General features: G+C 43.6%; 1 protein-coding gene across 1 annotated transcript in view; it reads right to left on the reverse strand.

Moving 5' to 3' along the window:
- Positions 1–15,801, reverse strand: part of LIPH (lipase H) — a 45,794-nt gene that overhangs the window by 17,887 nt on the left and 12,106 nt on the right. The window contains exons 2-5 of the mRNA XM_026497293.4: positions 10,539–10,906; positions 9,170–9,278; positions 3,777–3,878; positions 2,308–2,397 (exon numbers count right to left, since the gene is read on the reverse strand). Coding sequence (XP_026353078.1) covers positions 2,308–2,397; positions 3,777–3,878; positions 9,170–9,278; positions 10,539–10,906 — 669 coding nt within the window. The remainder of the gene's footprint in view (positions 1–2,307; positions 2,398–3,776; positions 3,879–9,169; positions 9,279–10,538; positions 10,907–15,801) is intronic.

Genomic DNA, 15,801 nt, shown 5'->3' on the forward strand with positions numbered 1-15,801 from the left:
TTTATAGGGAGGGAGATTTTCAGAATAGAAGTATAAAGGGTGATCACGCAAGGATTCTCTGGTATTTTTGAGGGCCATGGAAAAGTTAGCAGGTCTGCCTTATACTCAACTAACAAGGCTGCATAACAACTCCAGAATGTTCTCAAGCCAAGGTGGGGGCTGACATGGCAGAGACCTAAGGGGCTCTCTAATGGACACACACAGGGCATTCATGAGAGAAGCCCAGAGGCAGGGTTCCATTTCTGCTACAGGGTGAAGGGTGAAGTAAGAGGGACTGAACAATGGGAGGCGGTACTGGATGCCATACATGGGCAAGAAGAGGTGAGGCAGCCTCCAGTTCATTCCTACCAGGTGCCACGTGGTGCAGTGGTGAGAGAGGAAGGCAGCAAGGTGCGGAGATGGCATCAGGAGGGTTGGACACGGATGGGTCCGATGATGAAGTAAGTCATTCAGAAAAGGGAGTTGGGTCCCAAAGATGGGTAAACACAGAAGGTGAGGATCTGCGTAGGCAACAGTGAACCCCAGGAGAAGAGGACAGTTATGATTATGAGCTAGTGGCTTGAAGAGACATTGAGTGCTGGAGTCAGACCCATGTTTCCTCTTCCCCCAGAGTCCAGTTACAGACTGGAAATCAGTGAAGGACAGAAAATAAACTGAAGCAAGAGAAGAGAAGCGTGGGCTGGCAAGGGGCCAAGTTGGACTGGACTAAATCTGACAGGTCAGTATTGATTTATTGTTCCTGGATTTTCCACTTGCAGAAACAATGACACTGATAACAATACAGAGAATGTCCTTTGTAAGCAAAGCATATTATCTTTGGCTCCTTAGAGGTAGCCGTGCTACACCACACAGGACAGGATTTGAACACGCACCATTTACGGTACAATGTGGTTGACTCTACTTATGCCATTTCATCTGGATCATTTCCAAATACCATGTCATTCCCATGGGGCTGTCTACAGCTACCATTTTGTAACAAGATTGTTTTTTTCTAGAATCGTATCCATGATTATTTACCTTTCTCTAGCAATGGTGAACTACAGATTCAGAGCACTTAAGGATGGGTGTTTTATTCTGTCCCCCACATTACTTTAATGTTGCCCTCTAACTACCCATTTTTTGTTTTGTGTTTTTTCTTATGATAAAATAATACATGCTTATTTAGAAAATATAAAATAACAGAAAATGATGATGCAAAAATCACCTAGAAGTCCAATATCCAGAGTTCACCACTAATAATTATTTGCAGCATTTATGTTTAGTCTTTTCTTCTCTACTTACGCATGTACAAATACACATTTAAAAAAACAAACTGGGATTATCCCGTATAGTTTTGTGTCTTTTCCACTTAACATCCCATTGTGTTTTCATTAACCTGAAAATATGACTTTTTAACAATTACATTCCTTTACGTGGGAGTACCATAGTTATTTAAGAATTTTCCATGTTGGATATTTAGACTGTTTCTAAAAATTTAGCTATTATAAATAATGCTGTGTCAGATATCTTTGCACTTTGATTGTCTACCTTTTCCATTATTTCTCTAGGACAGATTTCTAGATATGGAATTTCTAGATAAAGGACACACCTTTTCAAGAGAGAGAAATAATTCATAATAGCTTTTAATCATATGGTTATTTCTTTTTTAAAATTTATTTTTTAAACTAAGTACAATTAACATACAGTATTATATTGGTTTCAGATGGACAATATAGTGATTCAGCAATTCTATACATTACTCAGTGCTCATCGTGATAAGCGTACTCTTAATCCCCATCACCTGTTTCACCTGTCCCCCCACCCACCTCCTCTCTGGTAACCTTCTGTTTGTTCTCTATAGTTAAGAGTCTGGCTTTTTCTCTGTCTCTTTTCTCTTTGTTCGTTTGTTTTGTTTCTTACATTCCACATATGAGTGAAATCACGTGGTATTTGTCTTTCTCTGACTAATTTCACTTAGCATAATGCCCTTTAGATCTGTCCATGTTGTGGCAAATGATTTGATTCATTCCTTTTTATGGCTGAACCATATTCCATTGTATGAATATACCGCATCTTCTTTATCCATTCATCTATCGACGGTTGCTTGGGTTGCTTCCGTATCTCGGCTATTGTAAATAATGCTGCAATGGGTTTTTTTTAAAGTAGTGTATTTGAGTAATAATTTTTAAGATATAATTTATATTTATACTATATCTTCTCAGATGATTTGTTTTCTATTAAAAACTATTACCCATAGGATAAGATCAGATTTTTTAAATATGCCTTTTAAAACCACTACTGTACAATATATAAAGTATCTGCACTTACCTCCCAATATTGTTTTGGGACAACCGGGTTGATCCAATCCTCCATTTGGGTAGAAGTCTATGTTTCCTAATGGCTCCTTGTAGCCCAGTGCTAAAGGAGAATATATTATGCATTTATTTTTGAACTTTTCACATCTCATAGTTCATTTGCTCAAAGGATATAGACAGGGATTGTGCTGTTGTTGTTGTTATACCTATTTAAATATTTTGCCCGAAGCTATCCAGCTAGTTAGTTAGAAAGCAGTGATTTCCAACTAGGAGACTATGAAGACAATAATGGAATTTATTTCCAGTATTTCTCCATATGTAGGGGGTTTTGGACACTCATTCACAGCAAGTCTGATAAAATGATAGGTCTCTTCTTTAAATTTGGTTGGAACCCTCTAACTGCCAGTGCTTTCTGGGCCTCTAATTATATTCATGTTAGTCTTTAATGAATAAGAAACAGGAAAAAAATGAACTTATACTCTGTAAGAAACAAAATTTTTTTAACTGGAAACTCTTCTAGAAAATGGGGACCCAAAAAAATCATAGACTGATTTAATACTTGCCTATTCTCTTTAGCCTTGTAACCACAAAATAATCAGTAAAATGCTTGATTTAAACAATTATTTATACACGTATACATATACAGTGCACCATTGCAATAATAATAGCTATAATATATTGGGAACCTGCACGTGTCTGTGGGCATGGTACTGGGTGTTTTATATCTTTCTTCTAATTTTCACAATGTCTAAAAAGTGGCCATTGGTAAATTCGGATGAAGTAAGTTACAGATGACACTGAGGTCAGAGGGCTTACTGAATGAAATGGCACCACTAGAAAGGATAGAACCCGGGATCTGAGCTTAATCTCTTTCCTCAAAATTCACTCTCTCTCCAAGAATGAAAAATAAATTACTCTGTTCCATCAAGCAGTAAAGTGGCATTGAGGTACTGCATTTGAGGAAGGAGCGGAGGAGCAGAGGGAGAGGGACCAGCAGACTCTGTGCTGAGCGTGGAGCCAGACACAGGGCTCGATCCCCCGACCCTGAGATCATGACCTGAGCTGAAATCAAGAGTCGGACACATAACGGACTGAGCCTCCCAGGTGCCCCTGATCAAGGGTTTTTCAGGTGGTTGTATCAAAAGGAAGGTGTATTATAAAAACTACTCAGGCATCCACCCGCTGCATATATGGAAACACTTGTCCCCACAGTGTGCAAATCAGCCTGCACTTGATTGGTCAAGATGAGCACTTTAAAAATAAGAAACGTCGATGGGAAAAGCACCTCCACTCCAGCAAGACATCTTGGATGCCTACCTGAAACCAGTGTCCCTTCAGTATTTTGCTGGATTTGGAACACTGCCCTGCAGGAAAAGAGGGCCTCTGGGGGAACCTGATCCACCCCTGCATGATCCCCTCAGGGAGAGACTCTTTAGGAGGGTGGGAGGGGGTGCTCACTGACTGCAAGGACAGGACTGTTACCGTCAATGTCGGAATGGATGACGTCCACGAACTGTGCATCGCCAGGATCTAATCTGTCCTCAGGAGGTCTCCCGTTGAATAAAGGGCCCGCAGGGTCAAGACCTGGAAAGAAAACCGAGTTGGCTTGGCAGCCCCACGCCGTGAGTCACCGGCAGCCGGGCTTTGGATCCCTCCCCGTGAGGACGGCAAACAGGCTGCAGGGCACTGTCAGGTGGGCAAGCACTCACATTCCCATCCTGCTTTGTCAGGCTCCTCTCCACAGCCCTGGTAGCCTTTTCCCACAGAAGAGATGCCTACCATGGCAGTGCCCCCTGGGAACGGCATCCAGACCCCATTAGGAGCTGTATCTTGCTCAGGGCTCATCAGCAGGGAGTGAGCAGACGCAGGGGGACCAGGGCATGGGGACAAACCGGTTCCTCAGGAAAAAAGCTCCCGAGGGTACATATAAAAAGCAGACGCTATACTTATGCTTATTCGGTCTTAAATGATCCAGAAACCTCCCTCCACCATTCTTTCTTGTTATTCATAAAACTCCTTTACAGTGTCCATTTTTATTCATATGTACCAGCTCATATGATCCACATCACAAGCCTGCTGGGAGGCAGGGTAGCTATTATTCCCATTTTACAGATGCAGGAAGCAAGGTTCAGGGAGATCAAGTGTCTTAACCAGAGCTGCAGCCTCACAATGCAGAGACCTCTCTCTGTTGAGCTCTTGGTTTCATTGCACTGGGTTTGGCAAGCGCAGTGGGAAAGTGTGAAACTCACTGGTCAGGCCAGGTATCAGTGAGGGAAATAAAGTGGGTGTCAGTTCCTGCAGGACTAACCCACCCCATAAATGCCTGAGCTGATTTCTTGCCCTTGGTCGATGTGAGCTGGGCGTTCCTAACCATCAGCTGGAAAAACAAGAGTCTGGCTCTGGGGATGCTGTAACCACAAACTAAAAACTTTAAGCTAAAACAACAGCAGCGATGAACCACCAGAGGTTCCCAAAGGCCCTGCTTCCTAGAAACCTACCTGGAGTGCAGAGGGTTCCAAGGGATGTCTGAGTCCTGAGTCTATGAAAGTCACCTGAAATGGCATCTTCCATCCCCTGGTGTTAGATACAAAATCCAAGAGATGGCGTTCTTGCCTGACTTCCCTGGTTCTGTCCTCAATATTTCTATTTCTTCTCCCCCAACTCTCTCGCTTCCTTGAGGCCTGTCTTGATCTGCCTCCCTTCCTTACCCTTCTCTTCCCCACCCCTCTAGCTTTTCTTCTTCAGTTTGCTCTCTACTGAAACTGATGTGGGTGGCGATGGACCAACACCCAGACACCCAAGTCCACAGGACATTCTCAACACAGCAAGAGAAACTCATGACCTTAGAAGGAGTTTGCCAAGGAAGCCCCCTCCCCCCATAAGACAGCAGCAATTCTGGTCTAAGAAAAGAAACAGTGAGAGCCCCAGTTTATAGCAGCCTCCAGATCCATGGCAGAGAGATGGGCTAACTATAAACGTTCACACCAGAGCAATTTTGAGAGTGATGTGGGTGCTATTGTTAATTACATCGGGACAGAAGGCACAAATGGAGATGGTGATAGGAAGCTTGGATATATGATCACCTTGGTAGCAAATAACTGGCTTACAATGTCAGCCAAAAATCACAGTAAAAGTGCCCTAAAAAGCTATATATGTTGTGTGGACAGAGACCATTGGAGTCAGAGAGATGTAACTTGGGGCCCCAAACCTAACACCAACCAGCTATGTGACCTTAGGCAGGTCACTTTACTTCTCTGAACCCCATTTTTTTTTAATCTGCAAAATGGAGGTGGAATTAGCAGCTACTTCAGAAGACTTATAAAAGGACTCCTGGATCTGAATCCAGAACATTTTGAGATTATTATAGACTAGAAACAAAATGGGAAAATGGGGCTCTTTCTTATTGCTCAAAGATCATCAGAAAAGTGTCTAGATGATGCTAATTGACTTTTATTCCAGCATTAACCAATCTGAGAATTTGATGAAAGCCCTAGACCTCTCCCCAGACAGACAGACATCCAACACAGACCTCTCCGCAGACAGACATCTGACATTTTATGTGCGGTTTCAGGGCCCTCATTTTCCCATCCCCAACTTCACCATGAACTCTCCAAGGCGATGCTGTCCAATAAAAGTATAATGTGAGCTACATGTATAATTTTTAAATTTCTGGAAGCCAATTTAAAAAGTAAATAGAAATAAGGAGAATTAGGGGCGCCTGGGTGGCTCAGCTGTTAAGCGTCTGCCTTTGGCTCAGGGCATGATCCTGGCGTTCTGGGATCGAGCCCCGCATCAGGCTCCTACGCTGGGAGCCTGCTTCTTCCTCTCCCACTCCCCCTGCTTGTGTTCCCTCTCTCGCTGGCTGTCTCTCTCTCTGTCAAATAAATAAATAAAATCTTTAAAAAAAAAAGAAATAAGGAGAATTAATTTTAATAATACACTGTATTTAACCCTGTTTATTTAACCTAGTGTATCTAGAATATTATCATTTCAACATGTTATCAATATAAAACATTTGGGATTTTTTAATATCAGTTTTTTAACCTAGTCTTTGAAATCCAGTGTGTGTCTTGCACTGACAGAACATCTCAATTTGCATTAGCCTCATTTCAAGCGCTCAGTGGCTACACGTAGCTAGTGGCTACTGGATTGGACAGCCTAGCTCTATGGTCATTTCTCAAAGTATGGTGTTCAGACCACCTGAATCTTCTGCTTAAAGGTAGACTCCTGGGCCGCAACCCCAGAGTGCTGGTTCAGCAAGTTGACATTGTAACCAGCACCCCTAAGGAGATTTTTACACACCCTTAAGTTTGAGAAGCAGATGTAATGTATTATCTGGTGATGTAGGTAATTGGAATATTTTAAAATCCATGTATGCTCCGCCATCTTGTGTTAAAGAAGTTAATGAGAAATAGGGGGAGCCTGGCTGGCTCAGTCAGTAGAGCATGCAACTCTTAATCTCAGGGTCATGAGTTCAAGCGCCACGCTGGGCAGGGAGCCTATTTAAAATTAAAAACCAAAACAAACAAACAAAAGCAACATTAAGAAGTTAATGAGAAATAAAAACAGGAGAGGTGCCTGTAGAGAAAAAGCAAAAGGAAGGGCAGGTGAAAGGAGAGAAATGGCGGAAATGAAGCAGCCATTATGGTTTAGCTAATTAACAAGCAGAACCATCCAATGTGGGGGAGTTGGGTGTGAACTGCATCCCTAGACAACAGGCCCAATTCCTACTCCACAATCCAGTGAGGCCAGTCAGAAAAGGTGGTGGGAGGTGAGCAGAGAAGGGAAATGCTTCACCCCTGAAGCTGCCCTGGGGGACAGCTGAAATTTACTTTGGGGATCAGAGAAGATGAGGCATCTGGAGAACAAGGGGAAGGTGGGGGGGCCATTAGTGGTGTCTGGGCCACAGAGCAGGGCCACGTGGGCCCAGAGTGGAAGGCAGGCTGGCTTGGGGAATTTCTATGCATGATCAGAAACTAGGTTACATGCACTCACATTCACAGTAGTGGTGGGAACAGATTTGCTGGGAGCAGAACAGGGGATGAGACAGAATGAGGCAGCGGTGGGCTGGAGTCTGCTAGGGCCAGCACGAGAGAGCAGACTTTGCTCATCTCTTCCCAAACTTTGTGGTTGGTGATGTCAGGTTGGCAGCTTGAAATCAGCAGTGGTGAGCGTATTCAGACCATGGAGATCAGCAAACCCTACAAACAGGACTTTGTGGGGGGTGGGGTGGGGAGAGCTGTGTGGGTTCTTAACATACCACTGGGGCAAGTCCCATCCACCAGAAGAGCTCCCAACAGATAAGGGACACAAGCAGATTCAAGCTATCTGCCCTTTGATCCCATAAAGGAAATGAAACTTTTAAAAAAGATTTTATTTATGTATTTCAGGGAGAGAGAGAGAGAGAGAGAGAGCGAGCACGAGTGGAGGGAAGGGCAGAGGGACAAGCAGACTCCCTGTTGAGCAGGGAGCCCTATGCATGGCTCCATCCCAGGGCACTGAGATCATGACCTGAGCTGAAAGCAGACCCTGAGCCACCCAGGGGCCCTGAGAAATGAAACTTTTTACAAAGGACATGTTGCTTTCTAAAACATAAAAATAATAATGTTAAAAACTTAAAAAGAGCTCTGCCCCCCCCCCACCCTTGGAAAGCAGGTAAATAAGATGAAGGTGGCCTTGGCTGCTTTCACAGAGGTGAAAGTGAGTAAAAAAGAACCAGGAAAAACAAAACACTGTGACCTCAAGTAGCAGGGCTAGACGAGACACCAGTGGTGTGTGTGTGTGTGTGTGTGTGTGTGTGTGTGTGTGTGTGTGTGAGAGAGAGAGAGAGAGAGAGAGAGAGAGAGAGAGAGAATGAGAATGAGAATGAGAATGACTTGCTCTGGGCTACCAGTCAAGTCGCACATTCAGAGACTGACACTAAAAGTTTACCTCACAAATACAGTTGGTTTGAATCTCTCCTTCCTCTGTTCACATCTACCCTCCAGATTCCCTAGACTGAAAACAGGTCTCTCTGTGTGAAGAAGGATTCTGGGAAGGGTATGAATGGGGGGACAAGCCTTGAGTCTCTGGACAGAAAGCCTCCCTCAGCCTGTCTTCTGTGGCTGTGGAAAGTTACTGGAGCAGTAGGCAAGAGAACCCTGCAAGGGAGCCTTTGTTTGGGGTTTCACCTGCTGTGTTTTTGAGTTTTCATTCAGCTTTGTCCTGAAAGCTGATCTTCAGAGGGTAAAACCCACTATCAAAATTCCCATCTCATCTTTCTATCATGAGACTCCAACTGTGTCTGGAGATGGAAACATATTAGGTGTATGGCTCAAGCTATCTTAGATTAAGTGAAAGGAAGACGGCTATCTAGGGGAGGGCACAGATCAAATCCCCAAGGGCCATAGCTGTATTTTCTTTTTTTTCTTTTTTTTTTTAAGATTTTATTTATTCGACAGAGACAGCCAGTGAGAGAGGGAACACAAGCAAGGGGAGGGGGAGAGGAAGAAGCAGGCTCATAGGAAGGATCCTGGTGTGGGGCTCGATCCCAGAACGTTGGGATCATGCCCTGAGCCGAAGGCAGACGCTTAACGACTGTGCCACCCAGGCGCCCCCATAGCTGTATTTTCTAACCAGAAGAGAAATAAAGTTACCACCAATCTTTCTATGGCATATACAATTTACAAAGTGCTTTGGGTGTATTTTATTAAATAATAACCTGAGGCCAATATTATCATGGTCTCTCCTTTGTACAAGAGGACACACACTCAGAGGGGTTAAGTAATTGGAAGAGCTGGCTTTGAACCCAAGGACTTGGACTGCCTGCATCATGTTCCCTCAGTAAACACCCCGCCCAGGCTGACTAACCCGTGCCCGTTCACAGGAAGCCTTACCTGTAATTCTCCCCAGCTGCCCATTGTACATCTTTCCAACAAACCCGGCTATGTGGGCTCCTAGACTTACTCCAATCATATAAATGTCATCAAGAGAAGCTCCTTGTACCTGGAATTTCAAGAGGTCCATCATTATAAATTGTGAGGGGCCGAGGAGTTGACAACATTTGGTGAAATTTCCTAAATTTGACTTTGGAAACAGTTCTTAGGAGAAACATTTCTAAGCAACTTATATCTATGAGCTCACTTAAATGTCACAACAACCCCATAAAGTAAATATCATTCATTGGATTATACAGAAGAAGAAACTGAGGCCCAGAGTCAAAGTAACCTGCCCAGTTATCAGTCAGGTGGGGATGGGCACAGCAGGAGTCAAACCAGTCTGTTCAACTCGAAGCCTGGGCCTTAACCTTTGTGTCATGGTGTCTCCATTCATGCTTCTGCTAGAAATCAAGCTGAGACATCTCTAAATCCCTCCCAGTTGAGGAGAAGGGCAACGAAACTTTTTGGTGAACTCCTTTATCTTCATGTTGGCCCAGTTAATGAAGTCACCATGGACAGAGAAGGAAGGAAGGAAAGGGAAGGGCGGGGGTGAGAGCAACACTAACCACAGTCTGCTGGGACAGCCTGTGGTGAGTCATGTTAGCATTATTCGCTTTCCCCGGGCTGTGGCTTAAGTGGGAAGCTTGTGTGAAAATTCTGCTGCCCCTGGCCACAATGGCCACCAGGCCTGATTCTCTCTCAGATAGCTCTGATATAAAGTCACTTTTTTGGTTGCTTTTTGTTTGTTGTTGTTGTTTTGTAAAGGGGGCAATTCATGAGATAGATCACTAAATAAAATTTAAGATTTATTTAATCTTCGTGAGTCTTCTAAAAATATAAATCATACACACACAAAAATACAGACCACATGTATCAGTTTGGGTCTTGGATAGTCAGGTCAGGAAACTTCAGGCATTTCTAGGAAAGAGAATAGCTCTAGAAGATGAGGAAACTCTACACAGTGAAGCCAGAAAACCCCCAGAGAGAACCTCTCTTACCCGTAGACACCTTTATGTGAATTAGAAAAAGATGTACCTTCCTGAGGACACTTTACTGTTATTGCTGGGAACATGTCATAATAAATATATAGATCTATAATGTGTACCATGACAATGGTGCTCCCTTAGATGGGTGCCTGTGCAGTGCACAACTTGCACAACCATATCTATGGGCCTTCCCTCCAGCTGTGCTCTCTATCCTCCCTGTGGCTTAGCTGGATTTTCAAAATAGTCCCTCTGTTCACTGCAGATATGTCTTGGTTTTAAATCTCCAGATAACGGGCCAGTGTCAATTTGGCCCTGAATCATATAGGAGAATTCTCTCTTACCAACATCTGGTCGATAAATTCCTTCAAGACTACTGCTACTTTTCTGGTCTTACTAGAGGCGTGGTTGTATATTACAGTTGTAGCTCCTCGATTCCAATCAACAACAATCACATTCATGTCTTCCACATCGAGCAAACCCTGGACTAAGTCCTCCATCCAAACTGGAGGGGAGCCTGTAGGCCTGAATCCATGGACAACGAAGGTGGTTTTCTTGGTCACGTTCAGGTTCCCCAGAAATGTGGAGTTGACGGCTTGTGCACAGGTCCGGTTTCTTCTTGTGTAGAGCATCAACCTCACATTTAGTCCTGTACCGACCACTGCACTGTGAAAGCTCAGTCTGGTGAATGAAGGACATGTTTCATCTGTGTCTGAAAATAAAAATTAGATGGCATCATGACGGTTCTTTCCTTAGCTGGGCGTCAAGCAAGAGTGCTGCCCTACATTCGCTGGCCTTCTTTCTGTGCTTCAGAGCACCCCGCAGGAGCCTGGGTCTAGTTAAATGAAGTTGCAAAGTCATACCTGATTCAGCATACATAAGTAGTGAGTTCTTTTTCACCAGGAAGACCATTTTTCCAAATCTTACTCTCCTTCAAGGTCTAACCCAAAAGTGACCTCAGCGACACCTACTACGACTCTCTCACCTTTAAATACTGTCTTTCATCCCAGAACTCCCAAACCCTTGTATGTATCTCACTGACAGTAAAATGAAAACACTTGCAGGGGTGTGTTATGGGTATGTGTCTATTTTGCTGGACCACCTCCTTGGAATGGGTGTTTTATAATCTGTGTATCCCTCCGAGTGCCCAGCACATAGTAGAGGTCTCAGTAACTGTATCTCCACGGTCCAAACACCTCTTTCTGTGTCTAGAGCACCTGCCTGGGACAACAGTGGAAAAAGTCACGTGCCCCGCCCTGAGCCTTTCAGTAGCATCTGAAACAGTGTACCATGGTGCCTTCTTGAACACCCTCCTTGTTCCTCAAGCACCATCTTCAAGCATTCTTCCTGCTGTGTAATCTCTAAGGATGGCCTTAAGAGAAAGGTTGGGGATGGGGTGGAAGCAAAAGATGAGGCTGGAGCATCTTGTTACAGCAGAAAGTAAGAGACTATTTAAAATGTGTCACAAGGACATAGGAAGCCAGACTGAAAGGGCTTCCACTGGCCAGATCTGGGATATTTGAGCACTAAATAATTAAGGACAGTAATGATTTATGGACCTTTGGGGAAAATTAGGGATCCCTGATTCCATAACAAATAAACAGACAAAGAAACAAATCAATGGAATAGAAAAGAGGACTCTTGCCGTATAGTGCTGAAGGCCAGCTGGTAAATGTGGAGTGAATGCTGGGGGTGAAACTCATCATTTTGCAGCTATCATAATAAAGCTTGGTTAGGCAAGAATTATCAGTGGATGCTAAGCTGAGGAGGTGGTTATTTTGAGAAGGGGCACATGTGTATGGTCTTAAACTCTGTCCCACAGTTTGCTAATTAGCAAGTAGGGGAAAAGCAGTAACTATACAATGGAGAAATTGAGCAACACCTTGACTAGGTCATCAAACTGAACATTACCAATGAGGGGCAGACACACACATGTGCCTGTAGCTGTAGTACTCCCGTGGGGAATGTATAACCTGAACCTAACCACGGGGGGAAATCACACAAACACAAAATGAGGAATATTCTATTTTCTTAAAAAAGGACCTGTAAGGTTTGGGTGTGATGTAACTGGCCAGCATTGGCAGGGAAGGGGGCTTGCAGTGCCCCCCCCCAAATTTTTTTTACAATTCTATTTATTTATTAGGGGGCGGGGAGAAAGTACAAGCAGGAAGAGCAGCAGAGGGGGAAAGAATCTCAAGCAGACTCCATGCTAAGCACAGAGCCCGACGTGGGGCTCAATCCCATGACCTGAGATCATGACCTGAGCTGAAACCAAGAGTCAGATGCTCAACGAACTGAGCCAGCCACATGCCCCCCAAAAAAATTCTTAAAGAAAAAAAATTTTTTTCAGATGAAAAATAAAAAGGGACCCATATTCTTAAAAAAGACCAATGTCATGAAGGACAAAGAAAGGCTATGGAAATGTTCTAGATTAAAGGAGATTGAGGAGATGGGATAAATAAATGCAATATCTGGTCTTAGACTGGATCCTGTGATGGAAGAAAAAAATGTCATACAAGAAATTATTGGGTCAATTGACAAAATTGGGACATGAACATTAAATTAGATAAAAGTATGGTATCAGCATATACATTAATTGAATATATTAATTGAAGCTGATAACTATACAATGCTTAGGTAGGAGAAAATCCTAATTCTTAGGAAATACAGCTTAAGTATTTATAACTAAATGGCCACCTTATTTTCAAATGGTTCAGAAAAAAAATTGGGGGGCAGAGAGAGACAGCAAATGATAAAGCATAGATAGCAGATGTTAACAATAGGTCAGTCTGTGTAAAGGGTTATTGGTGTTCTGAGTATTTTTTTTTTAATTCTTGTAGCTTTTCTGCAAGTTTGAAATTATTTCCAAATGAAAAGCTTAAATAAAAGGAAAAGGAAGGGGGGCGGCCATATCAGTGAGATACAAAGTGGGAGTGAGGTTGGGAGTTCTGATACCAGAAAATAAAAACAGGTAAGAATGCTTAAGTCTTCTGTTTGAAAAGGAACAGGAAGTTGGAAATAAACTAAAGACCAAGATGGAAGGTGAAAGAGGGGTTAAGAGGGAAGGAGGGCTTTGGGGGCCTTGGGTGCTGAAATAGCTTGTTACTTCTGCAACATTATGTAGGGTCTTGATCAAGAACCATAATCAAGGGGCGCCTGGGTGGCTCAGTCGGTGAAACGTCTGCCTTCAGCTCGGGTCCATGATCCCGGGGTCCTGGGACTGAGCCCTGAGTTGGGCTCTCTGCTTGGCAGGGAGTCTGCTTCTCCCTCTCCCTCTGCCCCTCCCCCCCCAACTCGAGTTCTCGCTAGTCTGCTCTCTCCCTCAAATAAATAAATTAATAAATCTTAAAAACAAAAAGGAACCACGATCAAATAAAAGTTAAAAGTAAATCTCTGATCAACACTGGCATGCAGATCCAAACTCTAATGTTTGGGAAGACTGGTTTTTTTTAGTATAAAAATTATTTGAAACTATGCTATGAGCCACTCTCCTACATGCTATTTGGCTGAGAGAGAAGAGGCAAGTTGGAGGTGAAGTGGAGCAACAATCAGTCCCCAGGTGCAAGCTGGAGATGGTCCTGTAGGGTATCCAGGAGAGGGGCAAGGTCCTATGGATGGCCATTCTTTGTGGGAGGGAATCGAAGGGGAAGACTACTGACTTGCGACTGGCCAACAGGAGACTGGAGGGCCTTGGGAAACACCTGTTCTGTCTTCCCCCAACAGAAACTGAAGAACCATTTGCCGCGGGCCTTTATTCTCAGTGAATCTACCCAGGAAGACTCTTCCCTCATTCTGAGCCTCAGTACTCCATCCTGGCATCTCTACCCTTTCTTAATAACCCGGGTCCATTCAGGGGCGCCTGGGTGGCCCAGTCAGTTAAGTGTCCGACTCCTGGTTTCGCTCAGGTCATGATCTCAGGGTTGTGAGATCAAGCCCTGTGTCAGGCTCTGTGCTCAGTGTGGGGTCTTCTTGGGACACTCTCTCCCTCCCCCTCTGCCCTTACCCCCTGTGCTTTCTCTCTCTCTTTCTCAAATAAATAGATAAATCATTTTAAATAAATAACCTGGGTCCATTCATGTATGCTTTTATTTGAAACTTCTTGCAAAGGCTCTGGTACTCAGCAATGAATGACATTCCAAAACAGAATGAGCAGAAGCAGCTCAAACAGAAGGTTAAAAATTGAGGTTTTGAAATTCCTCATCCTAGAAAATACTGGTTAAAAACTGAGCCCCATACTCACATAGTCCTCTGTTTCCTCTAGCATGTATAGTAAGGCATGCTCACAGTTGTCTGTCTTCCTGGCCCCCCAGTTTTATTGAGATATAATCAAGAAATAAAACTGTATAAGTTTAACATGTAAAGCATGATGATTTGATATATGTGTATTTTGTAAATTGATTTCCACAATAAGGTTGACACACCCATCATCTCACAGTTACATGTTTGTGTGTGTGTGTGTGGCAAGAACATTTGAGATCTACTCTCTTAGCAAATGTCAAGGATACAGTACAGTACAATTAACTACACTCCCTATGTTGTGCATCCAGTGGCAGACCTTACTCATCTATGTAACAATTTTCCCCATCTCTTGGCCCTTTCCATTTTTCTCTTCCTGTAGATTGCATGCTCCCGGAGAACGTGGACTGAAACTTTTCTGGTGTTTGTAGAGCAAGACCCAGAGCAAATAATTGACAGTTTAATTAGTCATTTTACTGAAGAGGCGGTGTCACTAGGCAGGGCTGAGCCTCTTGGTCTCAGCCACCAGTAAAACTGGGCTTTGTTCCTCATTGTGCAACTGACTCACCGGGCGACCTGGGGAAATTACGTCATCTTTCACTTGCCACCTACCTGCCCAAGAGAGGAATGCTGTGGAGATTAATTATGAATGAGGTCATAGTGGGGAAAATAGAGATCCCCTTCCAAAGAAGGGGACTATTTAATTGCTAGGTCTGTTCATTTTGAGCCATGTTAGGCCAGCATGTCAAAAGTCATATATCTCGGTCGTTGGAAGGCACACACTAGAGTCATGAATTTTGGGCCAGACTATATTCAGCACATGTGCCACTTTCCATGTCTATGGAATGGCTCAACCAACCTCTTTGACTGCTGAGTCTTTACTAGATACCTTACAATGGACAGTTACTGAAAGGCAAGAAGGGCAGAACGAGCAGATTTTTATTTACTTTTTTTAAGTAGGCTCCATGCCCAGCATAGAGCCCAGTGCGGGGCTTCAACTCCCAAGCTCGAGATCAGAACCTGACCAGAGATCAAGAGTCGAACACTTAACTGACTGAACCACTCAGGCGCCCCCAGAGCAAGTGGATTTTTATTTTTCATTTGCTAGAACCACTCTGACTTCATATATTTTTTAATGTGTTATTTTTATAATGGCATTGGGCTCTGGAAAAGCCTATTGTAAGTACTGAGTGAAAAATGAATTTCCTTGTTCCTCTCAGTACAAAATACTGTAACGGCTTTATATATATTCTCTCTCATTATCAAAGGAAATGTGCAATTCATCCAGTAAGTCGACCCTCTCCTAGGTTCTGGATCAGGTGGCACTTCAGAGGGCGAGTCGGGCATTAGTGAAATAAAATGCAGAAAGTA

The sequence above is a fragment of the Ursus arctos genome, unplaced genomic scaffold (assembly GCF_023065955.2).
Source record: "Ursus arctos isolate Adak ecotype North America unplaced genomic scaffold, UrsArc2.0 scaffold_4, whole genome shotgun sequence".
NCBI classification, from domain to species: Eukaryota; Metazoa; Chordata; class Mammalia; order Carnivora; family Ursidae; genus Ursus; species Ursus arctos.